We start from the raw sequence: 13,088 nt of genomic DNA, 5'->3' as shown, positions 1-13,088 counted from the left end.
TGTGCGGCCCTGCAGATTAAAAATACACCAGGATCTAGAGGTATGCTGTCCATCTGAACCCAAATACACCCAGATCCTGGTCTTTTTTGCCCTCCTGCGCGAAATAAACAAGGATCCTGGTACTTGTGGCCCCTGACATTGCAAAATACACCAGGATCCGGCAGTATGCGGGCCTTCCAATCAAAAATACACCAGGATCTTAATGTGTGCTGTGCTTTTGATCCCAAATACACCAAGATCCTGGACCTTTTCGCCCTCCTGAGCGAAATAAGCAAGGATCCTGGTACTTGTGGCCCCTGACATTGCAAAATACACCAGGATCCAGCAGTATGCGGGCCTTCCAATCAAAAATACACCAGGATCTTGATGTGTGCTGTGCTTTTGATCCCAAATACACCAGGATCCTGGTCTCTTTGGCCCTTCTGATGAGAAACAGAGCTCAGTCTAGATATACGCTGCCCCTCATACAATGAATACAGCTGGATTTAGGTGTGAGCAGCCCTTCCAGAAAATTTTACACATATACTACTACTACTACTACTTCTACTTAACATTTCTAGAGTGCTACTAGGGTTACGCAGCGCTGTACAGATTAACATAAATTGACATAAAGGACAGTCCCTGCTCCAAGGAGCTTACAATCTAAAGGGCGAAATGTCAAGTAGGGGCAGTCCAAGTTTCCTGAATAGAGGTATGATGGTTAGGTGCCGAAGGCGACATTGAAGAGGTGGGTTTTGAGCAAGGCTTTGAAGATGGGCAGGGAGGGGGCCTGGCATATGGGCTCAGGGAGATTATTCCAGGCATGGGGTGAGGCGAGCCAGAAAGGGCGGAGCCTGGAGTTGGCGGTGGTGGAGAATGGTACTGACAGGAGGGATTTGTCTTGAGAATGGAGGTTAAGGGTAAGAATGTAAGGGGAGATGAGGGTACAGAGGTAGGGAGGGGCTGTAGATCGAGTGCATTTGTAGGTTAAAAGGAGAAGCTTAAACTGTATGCGGTACCTGACCGGAAGCCAGTGAAGTGACTTGAGGAGAGGGGTGATATGAGTGTACTGGTTCAGGCGGAAGATAAGACGTGCAGCAGAGTTTTGAATGGCCTGAAGGGGGGATAGGTGGCAAATTGGGAGGCCAGTGAGGAGTAGGTTGCAGTAGTCAAGGCGAGAGGTAATGAGAGAATGGATGAGAGTTTGGGTGGTGTGTTCAGACAGGAAGGGGCGAATTTTGCTGATGTTATAGAGGAAGAAGCAACAGGTCTTGGCTATCTGCTGGATATGCGCAGAGAAGGAGAGAGAGGAGTCAAAGATGACCCCGAGGTTGCGGGCAGATGAGACGGGGACGATGAGGGTGTTATCAACAGAGATAGAGAGTTTAGGGAGAGGAGAAGTGGGTTTGGGAGGGAAGACAATAAGCTCGGTCTTGGCCATGTTCAGTTTCAAGTGGCGGTTGGACATCCAGGTCGCAATGTCGGCTAAGCAGGCCGATACTTTAGCCTGGGTTTCTGCAGTGATGTCTGGTATGGAGAGATAAAGCTGGGTGTCATCGGCATAAAGATGATATTGGAACCCATGGGAGGAGATTAGGGAACCCAGGGAGGAGGTGTAGATTGAGAAAAGAAGGGGTCCAAGGACAGATCCCTGAGGAACTCCGACAGACAGCGGGATGGGGGTGGAGGAAGAACCCTGAGAATGTACTCTGAAGGTACGGTGGGAGAGATAAGAGGAGAACCAGGAGAGGACAGAGCCCTGGAACCCAAGTGAGGACAGTGTGGCGAGAAGTAAGTTATGATTGACAGTGTCAAAAGCGGTGGATAGGTCGAGGAGGATAAGGATGGAGTAGTGACCTTTGGATTTGGCAAGGAACAGGTCGTTGCAGACTTTAGATAGTGCCGTTTCCGTCGAGTGTAGGGGGCGAAAGCCGGATTGAAGTGGATCGAGGATGGCGTGAGAGGATAGAAAATCGAGGCAGCGGCTGTGAACGGCTCGTTCAAGTATCTTGGAGAGGAAGGGTAGGAGGGAAATGTGACGGTAGTTGGAGGGACAGGTAGGGTCAACTGATGGTTTTTGGAGGAGTGGTGTGACTACAGCATGCTTGAAGGTGTCAGGGACAGTTGCAGTGGAGAGAGAGAGGTTGAGGATATGACAGATGGGGGGGGGGGGGGTGACCGTAGGAGTGATGGTGTTAAGTAAGATGGTGGGGATGGGGTCTGAGGAACAGGTGGTGCATTTCGAAGAGGAGAGAAGATAGGCGGTTTCCTCTTCGGTGATATCAGGAAAAGAGGAGGAGGCCTGGGTTGGTTGGTTGAGGGAGTGTGTTGTAGGGTGAGGAGGAGGAGAAGATGGTTTGGAGGTGAATTCGAGGTTGATTTTCTGCACCTTGTCGCGAAAGTAGTCCGCCAGTGCTTCAGGAGAGAGTGAGGGGGGTGGGGTGGGAGCAGAGGGCACTTTGAGGAGGGAGTTAAGGGTGGCGAAGAGACGACGGGGGTTAGAACTGAGGGAGTTGGTCAATTGGGTGTAATAGTCCTGTTTGGTGAGGAATAGGGAGGACTGGAAGGAGGATAACATGAATTTATAATGAATGAAATCGGTGTGGGTGCGAGATTTCCTCCAGAGGCGTTCAGCCAATCGGGCGCAGGAGCAAAGGTATCGGGTGCAAGGGGTCAGCCAGGGCTGGGGATTAGTACGCCTCATGGGACGGGAGATGGATGGTGCAAGGGCATCGAGAGCAGAGGAGAGGGTGGCATTGTATGTGGAGACAGTCTTGTTGACAGTCTCGGAGGACATAATAGAAGGGAGGAGATCAGAGATAGTAGAGGATAAGGTGGGAGGGTCAACCGCCTGGAGATTCCTAGAAGTAGTGGTTAGTATTGGGGGGGACTGAGGGGGAGGGTGATGAAGTGTGAAGGTGATCAGGTGATGCAAACAGAGTTTCTGCTGTGTCTAGCAGGTACAGTAATTTTTAATGCTGTTTTGCTGATTTAAAAATTTTATGTTATATGTTCATAGGAGAAGCTTTAAAATAAAATACAATTTTGTCAAATTTAAAAAAATGACACACATAGGCATTAAAACTTTTGCAAGTATTTTTATAGAGGACTCTCTTTATTGTCATCATAAAGAAAAAGGCAGGCATCTAGCGCTCCAATGAAAACCACAATGCAGCACTGGAAATAACAAAGCAGCTTCTGCAGTACTGACAAATATATTTTGAAAATAACCCTCCCTCCTTCACAGACCCTTGAAAATTCCACCAGCCTCCTACAACTCCTCTTAGACCTTCTTCGCTCCCTCCCCGCACCCCCCACCCCCATCCCCTTACAAGAGAGAAGGCAAATCTACTTTGGTATTGTTTTTGACAAATGGAGATGGCTGCAGCAGGGGGACCGGCTTCAACTTCATAGTCATACCGTCTCATGTGGACCAGATAAGCTCATCCCATGTCCCCTCATTTAACCTCAAGGTGATAGCGATAAGAGTTTTCATTTTGGCACAGTATAAGTCATCACAAGAACAAAATATAAGAAAACCAAAGGATTGCATAAGGAGCTTATAGCCCATATTTTTATTTGGAGTTATAAAACCACTTACCCCTGAAACATGTTCCAAAACAGAATAATCCATTTGTGTATCTAAAAGGCAAACTTCTACAAATATATTCCATCTTCTTTATAAACACCAGGCTTCCCAAGGCAGATTACAACCAGTTAAGATGAACCCATCAGGAAACAGAATATTCTCCGAGGACAAGCAGGCTGCTTGTTTTCACTGATGGGTTGATGTCCGACGGCAGCCCCAGGTCCGGAAATCTTCCTAGCAACAAAGCTTGCTAGAGCCCTCGCACGCACATGCGTGCACCACGCATGTGTGAGCACCACGCATGTGCAGCCGTCTTCCCGCCCGTAGCGCGAGCGTACAGACTCAGTCTCTTTTTTTCTGCGGTCAGGGTGGCTGTTTTTCAGCTGCTATGCGCCTCAGAAGAGAGCCCTCTTCAGCGATGTAGCGTTTTTCGCTTTTTTCTTGTTTCTTGTACGAGTGCACTTGCGTTCGTTTTCTAAAAAAAAAAAAAAAAAGAACCCAAAACAAACTTTCTTTTAATTCTTAGTTTGTCCCTGTAAGTTTTCTTTCATTTTCGGGTGCGGCCTTGTTGGCCGCCCGTACGGTTTTTCTCCCTTTTTTGTGCCCTTCTTTGGCACCATCGCGGGTTTTGATTTCGCCACCGCTGTTTTTCTCTCGATGACATTGAAGATTGCCAGCAGCTTCAAGAAGTGCACGCAGTGCAGCCGGGCAATCTCTGTCATTGATCCACACGCTTCGTGTATTCAGTGTCTTGGGGCTGGTCATCGCCCCAACGCCTGTACTCTGTGTCTTAGCCTTAAAAAGCGGACACAGGTGTTGAGATTAGCCCAGTGGGAACGTCTGTTTCGAGCTGTGCCCGGTCCTTTGGAGTTGACGTCGGCAGCGGTACCGAGGTCTTCGGGGACAGTGTCGACGGCGGCACCGGAGAGTGCATTGACATCAGGAGCGCAGGTAATGGCTGTCCAGAGACCATCTCACGCTGGCAGCAGTGAACCATTGAGTGGGTCTCCACCTGCCTCAAGGGCGCCTGCGGTACAGGCCCATCGGGACTGAGCTCTTTCGGACCCGACCCCAAGGAGGCGTGTGGATTCCACGTCCTCCTCGTCAGTACCGGGGGGGGGGGTACCGGTGACGTGCTTCCCGTCACGGTACCGAGAACTGCGGGACGCCGAAGGATTCGGCACCCGTGAAACGTCGATGCCGGGAGGACCTCTCACCCTCCATTCAGGAAGTGTCGATGCGCCGGTCTCCGGTCAGCCCGGTACCGCCTCCTCGCCCTAGGCAGATTCTGGCTTCGTCTCCTGTACCGATCCCACAGCCTTGTCGACAGACACTCTAGACGAGCGACTCTGAGCCATTCTTCCACGGATTCCTTATCATCAGCAGCAGATGAATCCATTACGAATGGGATGTATCAAAGCAATCCCTAGATAGGGTGGGAACAGGCCACACCATGCGCAAGCACTTGTGTTGCAAAACGCGCATCCCTCCTGGTGGCCACATCCAGCCTGTAATGTCGGGCAAATGAGAGTTTAGAGGCCCACATTGCTGCACTACATATCTTTTGAAGAGAGAGTGCTCCTGTTTCAGCCCAAGAAGAGGAAATCGCTCTTGTGGAATGTGCCTTAAAGGCGTCAGGCGGAGGCTGGCCACACAGCAGATATGCAGAAAAAATAGCTTCCTTAAGCCAACGGGTAGTGTAGCTTTAGACGCTGGAGACCCTCTGCGAGGACCTGACAAAAAACAAAACGGTGATCAGAGGTACTGAAAGCATTTGACATTCGCAGATACTGCAACAGAGCCCTGCGTACATCCAGAAGGTGCAACTGCCCAAAGGATTCCGGAAACTCCTCCCTAGAAAAGGAAGGCAAGAAAATAGGCTGGTTTAGGTGAAACGCTGAAACCACCTTAGGCAGGAAGAAAGGCACAGTACGTAATTTTGACTCCGGACTCTGAGAACTGCAGAAATGGGTCTCGATAGGTCAGCGCCTGGAGCTCAGACACCCGTCTCGCCGATGTAATGGCCACCAAAAAGACCGTCTTTAGGGTCACATCCTTCTCCGAAGCTCGCATAAGCGGCTTGAAGGGCGAACACTGAAGAGCCTTTAATACTAGCCCCAGGTTCCAGGCCGGACAAGGGGCCCGCACGAGAGGACGGAGCCAAAGCACCCCTCTAAAAAAAACGTGCAATGTTCGGATAAGCAGCCAGGGAGAGGCCAGCCACCTTCCCCCGAAAACATGCCAAGGCTGCCACTTGAACACGCAGGGAATTATAGGCCAAGCCTTTTTATAAACCATCCTGCAAAAAGTCAAGTATCGGCGAGACAGAAGCCTGCATGGGTGTGATGGCTTTAGAAGCACACCCAGCCTCAAACTGGTGCCAGATCTGAGCATAAGCAATGGAAGTGGAACGCTTGCGGGCCAGCAAGAGAGTGGAGATAACCTTGTTTGAATAGCCCTTGTCTCTCAATTGCGCCCTCTCAATAGCCATGCCGTAAAACCAAAGCGGCAGGGATCCTCCATTGTCACCGGACCCTGCGACAACAGGTTCGGTACCAGAGGCAAAGGAAGGGGAGCCTCCACCAGAATCCGCCGGAGGTCCACATACCACGGCCGCCTGGGCCAATCCGGGGCAATGAGGACCACCACTCCTTGATGTAGCCGAATTCGCAGGAGGACTCGCCCTAGGCATCCAACTTCGCCAAGCGAGGATCTCTCCATCTGCTGAAAAAGCACGGGACTTTGGCATTTGCGCTTGACGCCATAAGATCCGCTATGGGCGTCCCTCATTTGGGACAGATCTGAAAGAACACTTCGTCTGCCAGTTCCCACTCCGCTGGGTCAACTTGATGCCTGCTTAGATAATCGCCTTGCACGTTGCTCTGACCTGCAATGTAAGCTGGTGACAGACACTGCACATGTAGCTCGGCCCAGTGGCAAATCTGCGCGGCCAGTGCTCTGCACTGAGTGCCGCCTTGTCAATTTATGTAGGCCACTGCTGTCGTCTGACAGAACTCTGACAGCCAGTCCCTCCAGGGTCGTGTGAAAGGCCAGAAGCGCTTGGAATATCGCTCTCAGCTCCAAGGATTAATGGACCACTCCGATTACTCCGGTGTCCACAGACCCTGGGCATGCCTTCCCTGGCAATGTGCTCCCCAGCCATTCAGGCTGGCATCTGCTACCACCAGGCACCAATCAGGAAGTGCTAGCGGCATTCCTCGCCGCAGCATGCTGACTGATAGCCACCACTCTATACTGAATTGGGCCGCAGGGAGCCACGTGACTCTGCGCTGATAATCCTGAGACATTGGAGACCATAGTTGAAGCAGGGAAAACTGCAGAGGTGTTATGTGCGCTCTCGCCCATGGCACCACTTCCAAGGTTGCCATCATCAACCCCAACAGCTGGACCATGGCCCAAGCTCGTGAGTGAGGCATCCTCAGGAGCAGACGGACCTGATTCTGAAGCTTGCACCGGCTTTGATCGGGTAGAAAAATAAACCCCGAGGCTGTGTCGAACCAGACCCCCAAATCTAAAGAGGGGGTCAGGTGACTTTTGGGTATACTGATGACCCAGGCCAGAGATTGCAGTACTGAGACCACTCTGGCTGTTACATGATGAGCCAGTCATCGAGGTGCGGGTGAACCCGGATACCCTCTCGCCAGAGAAAGGCAGCTACTACCAACATTACCTTGGAAAAGGTTCGGGGAGCTGTGGCGAGGCCAAAAGGCAAGGCCCGAAACTGGAAATGCTTTCCCAACACCACAAACCGGAAAAACGGTTGGTACGGGGGCCAAATAGGAATGTGCAAGTAAGCTTCTTTCAGGTCCAGAGACATGAGAAATTCTCCTGGCTGTACCGCCACAATGACGGAGCGCAGGGTATCCATGCGAAAATGTCGCACTCTGAGAGCCTCGTTGACTGACCTTAAGTCAAGGATCGGTCGGAAAGACCCGCCTTTTCGAGGCACCACAAAGTAAATGGAGTAGCGACCGCAGTCGCGTTCAGCAGGAGGCACAGGGATCACCGCTCCAAGGTGCAACAAGACTTGTAAGGTCTTCCCTACCGCCGCCCGTTTGATGGCAGTACCGCATCGGGACTCCACAAACACGTCTATCACCGGGACGCTGCATTCCAATCGGTACCCTTCTCTGATCAGGTCCAAGACCCACTGATCTGAGGAAATCTTGGTGCATTCCTCGAGAGAGAGGGAAACCCATCCTCCTACTGCAGGAATCGAGGAATGAACCGGTGCGCCATCATTGAGAGGGCCACCGTTGCACTCCAGGCTGAGAACTGACCGCTGTGGAACGCTTGTCTGAGCGAAAGGAGTTCCTCTGCTGAAAACGGGCACGTTGAGAAACCCCAGCAGAGCACCCCGGGTGATACCTGCGAGCTTCACAGAAGCGAGGTCTTGAAGAGGAGGGCCACACAGCACCCTTGGAAGAAGGCCGCGGCCTATCCTCGGGTAAGCGCTGGGGTTAAGGGTCCCCCACGGCTTTCACAATCTTCTCCAGCTCCTCTCCGAATAACAGGTGGCCCCGAAAAGGAAGCTTCACCCGCCTGTGCTTAGAGGCCATATCAGCCACCCAATGCCGTAGCCATAGAAGGCGGCGGGCCACAACCGCCCTAGACATCTGTTTAGCCGAAGCCCTGATCAGATCAGAGGGCATAAGCTAAAAATGACAGGGCCGACTCCATCCACGGTACAACCTCAGAGTGGGACTCCGCACCATCCGTGGGCTGTGCCACTTCCTGTTGTAACCAAGAGAGGGAGGCCCGGGCAGCATAAGAACTGCATATAGACGCCCTTAAGGCAAGGCCCGAGATTTGAAATGACTGTTTCAATGTGGATAAAAGCCACCGGTCCTGAATGTCTTTCAGGGCAACCCCGCCCTCTACGGGGAGGGTGGTCTTTTTAGTCACCGCTGTGACCAGTGCGTCCACTTTAGGCATCCCCAAAGGGGCCAAGTGCTCCTCACTTAGAGGGAAAAACTGACCCATAGCCCTGGCCACTTTCAAAGGCCCTTCGGGTTCAGACCAATGAGCTGAAATAAGCTCTTGGATGGAGTCATGCACAGGAAAGGCTCGAGCAGGCTTCTTAGTACTCACCATCCCCGGATCCCCAGAGAAGTCCTCGCCCTTGGCAGGATCATCAATAGAGAGGGCCTGCAAGGCGGCAGAAATGAGCGCTGGCAGCTCATCGCGGTGAAAAATCCTCACCGCATTGGGATCATCCAGATCATGGCAAACCAGTACTTTCCTCTGGCTCTTCAGACCAAGAGGCCCTGCCAGAACCCTCAGAATCCCCACAGCCCGACCACGAGGGGGGGGGGGGGGAGGGAAGTGCACCACTCTCCGACGGGGAATTTACCCGTCAATGTTTTGCGTCCTTCCAACGCTCGGGGGAATCAGCCAGCCCCAGGCTATCAACACCCGGGGGGAAACCAGGTAGCATCGTAGTGGCAGACACATGCGGCAGAGCTCTTTTCAGCATTAAAAGCACAAACTCCGGGGAGAAACACTCACCCTGACCCTCCGTCTCCAAATCAGGAGAAACGGGAACTGGAGCTCCTCTGGTAGCCTCTAACTGAGGCGTCCCTCTGCCCTCAGACCAGGGGTGTGTCTGAGGTTCGGCGGTAGGGGGGGCAGGGGCTAGAGTGAGGGGGCACATTATAGCCCCCCCTACTGCCGTTAACCCTCCCCCGCCTTCCGCCGTCAACCCTTTCCCCGCCTACCGCCGTCACCTACCCCCGAAGTCCGCTTCCTCCTGCTGGTTTTTTAAAATATTTACCTCAGCTGGCGGGGGACCCCAACCACCGCCAGCCCAGCCGAGGTCTTGTTTAAGTTCTTCATCCTCGTGCTGTGAAAGCTGCATCCTTCCAGTTGGACGGAGTCTGACGTCGCAGCACGTTGTACGTGCAGGACGTCAACGTGCTGCGACGTCAGACTCCATCCAACTGGAAGGATGCAGCTTTCACAGCACGAGGATGAAGAACTTAAACAAGACCTTGGCTGGGCTGGCGGTGGTTGGGGTCCCCCGCCAGCTGAAGTAAATATTTTAAAAAACCAGCAGGAGTAAGCGGACTTCGGGGGTAAGTCACGGCGGTAGGCGGGGAAAGGGTTGACGGCGGAAGGCGGGGGAGGGTTAACAGCAGTAGGGGGGTCCAGGGCGAAATCTGCAGGGGCCCAGGCCCCTGTGGCCCCACGCAGATACGCCCCTGCCTCAGACTCCTCAGCATCTTTAATAGAAATTACTTAACCTTCACCACTCAAACTCTGCAATGCAAGTCAGCCCCCGACCACAACAAACCCACAAAAACCTCCATCCCCATCAAACAGGGAGTAAAGTGGTGGGGCGTCAGGTTGGACTCACGGATCCCTTCAGTTCCCGATTCACAAACTGCAGAGCCAATTGGTCGGATGTGAAGGAGATCCATTTCCCCTCATGCTGTATTTTCAAAGCAGCTGGGTATGGTAGCATAAAGCAGGCTTTCTTGCCTATCAGCGCTGTGCAGATCGGGTGTAATTTCCGCCTTTTTTCTTGTACGCTAGTTGAATAGTCCTGAAAAATTCTGATCTGGTCCCCTGCGTAGGTTAAGGACTCTCTTTTCAATCGATAGCCCTGCAGGATTTCTTCCTTATGGATATAATTATGAACTTTAATGATGACCACTCTCGGGCGCTGGCTGTTCTGCTGTGGCCTCCCAGTCCTTTGCGCCCTTTCAATGCAGAAAGGTCCTCTGCTGTCGTCGGATAGCGCAAATCCCTTTGGGAGCCATTCCTCGAGTACAGTACCCAGGTTCTTGTCTGAAATAGTTTCAGGCAGTCCTACCAGTCTAAGGTTGCTGCGCTGTTTTCCAGCTCATCCATTATTTCTGCTTGGTGAGCCAGTGTAGCTTTGAGGCCTTTTACTTCCGGTTCCCACCGCTGCCATGAATCCTCCAAATCGGACACCCATTTTTCTGCCTCCGCGGTACAACTCACAAGGTCCGCTAGCAATCCATCAAATTTCACCAGCCACCCCTCCAGTGCGGCGAAGCGCGGTTCCAGCGCTGTGCCCACCGCGGAAGCAAGCTGTGTCAGCTGGTGGGCCGAGAACTCCGCCTCACTGCGCGGAGACCTGGCCGCCATCTTAGAATTGCTCCCAGGTGCCGCCATTTTATCTTTCTCGCTTTTCGCGCTTTTTCTCGTCGTTCCAGATGGCATGGATACGAGGAACTGTTCCATGCAAACTTTACTGATCCGGAGGAGTCCAGGTACCTTGTTGTGGCGTGTTTGAAGGTTCGTGGCGGGCAAGGATCGAGTGGGAACCTCGGAGGAGTTCTAAAACATGTCTACTGCTCCCTCCGCATCACGTGACCTCATGCTCCCTGGATTTAAAAAGGATGCTTATACCCACATCCCAATACTGCCAGCTCACAAGCAGTATCTTCGATTCCATCTGGGAACACAGCATTTTCAGTATTGTATGCTACCCTTTGGGCTCGCCTCTGCGCCACGAGTGTTTACAAAATGCCTGGTAGTGGTTGCGGTGTCGCTGCCGAAGCTGGGAGTGCATATGTTCCCATATCTCAACGATTGGCTGGTGAAGAGCACCTCGGAGGCAGGAGCTCTACAGTCCATGCAGGTGACTATTCAACTTCTGGAGCTACTGGGGTTTATGATAAATTACCTGAAGTCCCATCTCCGCCCAGTCGAGTCACTCGAATTCATAGGAGCTCTGCTGAATTCACAGACGGCCCATGCCTATCTCCCCAAAGCGCGGGCGGAGAATCTCCTGTCCCTCGCCTCCCGGGCCAGAGCGTCTCAGCAGATCACAGCTCGGCAGATGTTGAGACTCCTGGGCCATATGGCCTCTACAGTCCATGTGACTCCCATGGTTCGTCTTCACATGAGATCAGCTCAATGGACCCTAGCTTCCCAGTGGTATCAGGCTGCGGGGAATCTAGAGGATGCAATCCAACTGCCCACCAGTTTTCGCAATTCACTCCACTGGTGGACGATTCGGTCCAATTTGACTTTGGGACGCCCTTTCCAAATTCCTCAGCCGCAAAAAGTGCTAACGACGGATGCAGCTCTCCTGGGGTGGGGAGCCCATGTCGATGGGCTTCACACTCAAGTACTATGGTCCCTCCAGGAATAAGGTCTGCAGATTAACCTCCTGGAGTTGTGAGTGGTCTGGAATGCGCTATGGGCTTTCAGAGATCGGCTGTCCTTTGAACTTATCCAAATTCGGACAGACAATCAGGTTGCGATGTATTACATCAACAAGCAGGGAGCACCGGATCTTGCCCCCTGTGTCAGGAAGCCATCGGGATGTGGCGCTGTGCTCGCCGGCACAGCATGCTTCTCCAAGCCACATACCTGGCAGGTGTAAACAACAGTCTGGCCGACAGGTTGAGCAGAATTTTGCAACCACACAAATGGTCGCTCAATTTGAGCGTGGAACGCAAGATCTTCCGGGAGTGGGGCACCCCCTCGGTGGATCTTTTCACCACTCAGGCCAACCACAAGCTGCCTCAGTTCTGTTCCAGGCTTCAGGCCCACGACAGGCTAGCGTCAGACGCCTTCATCCTGCATTGGGGGAACGGCCTTCTGTACGTGTATCCTCCCATACCTTTGCTGGGGAAGACTTTGCTGAAACTCAAGCAGGACCACGGCACCATGTTCTGATTGCGCCCTTTTGGCCCCATCAGATCTGGTTCCCTCTTCTTCTGGAGTTGTCTTCAGAAGAACTGTGGAGATCGGAGTGTTTTCCAACCCTCATCACTCAGAACGATCTGAAGTACTTGACCTGGAAGGTCATTTTCTTGGTGGCTGTTACTTCAGCTCGTAGAGTCAGTGAGCTTCAAGCTTTGGTAGCCCATGCTCCCTATATCAAATTCCATCATAACAGAGTAGTCCTCCACACTCACCCTAAGTTCCTGCCAAAGGTGGTGTCGGAGTTGCATCTGAACTAGTCAATTGTCTTGCCAACATTTTTTCCCCGTCCGCATACCCGCCCTGCTGAACGTCAGTTGCACACATTGGACTGCAACAGAGCATTGGCCTTCTATCTGGAGCGGACAAGCTCCCACAGACAGTCCGCCCAAATGTTTGTTTCTTTTGACCCCAATAGAAAGGGGATTGATGTTGGGAAATGCACCATCTCAAATTGGCTAGCAGATTGCATTTCCTTCACTTATGCCCAAGCTGGGCTGACTCTGGAGGGTCATGTCACAGCTCATAGTGTTCGAGCCATGGCAGCGTCAGTGGCCCACTTTGAAGTCAGCCACTATTGAAGAGATTTGCAAGGCTGCGACGTGATCATCAGTCCACACATTCACATCTCATTACTGGCTCCAGCAGGATACCAGACATGACAGTCGGTTTGGGCAGTCGGTGCTGAAGAATCTGTTCGGGGGTTTAGAATCCAACTCCACTCCCCTAGGCCCTGTTTTATTCTGTTCAGGCTGCACTCTCAGTTAGTTGTTCTTCGTAAGTCAATTACTGTTATGTCCTCGCCGTTGCAAGGGCC

At 52.4% G+C, this 13,088-nt stretch overlaps 1 protein-coding gene across 1 annotated transcript in view; it reads right to left on the bottom strand.

Moving 5' to 3' along the window:
• Positions 1 to 3,931: 3,931 nt before the first annotated feature.
• LOC115459961 (sperm-associated antigen 1-like) overlaps positions 3,932 to 13,088 on the bottom strand; it is an 87,343-nt gene continuing 78,186 nt past the window's right edge. The window contains exon 8 of the mRNA XM_030189825.1: positions 3,932 to 4,043. Coding sequence (XP_030045685.1) covers positions 3,932 to 4,043 — 112 coding nt within the window. The remainder of the gene's footprint in view (positions 4,044 to 13,088) is intronic.

The sequence above is a fragment of the Microcaecilia unicolor genome, chromosome 1 (genome assembly GCF_901765095.1).
Source record: "Microcaecilia unicolor chromosome 1, aMicUni1.1, whole genome shotgun sequence".
Classification (NCBI taxonomy): Eukaryota; Metazoa; Chordata; class Amphibia; order Gymnophiona; family Siphonopidae; genus Microcaecilia; species Microcaecilia unicolor.
The sequence above is the reverse complement of the archived record's forward strand: the minus strand, read 5'-3'. Positions and strand labels throughout refer to the sequence as shown.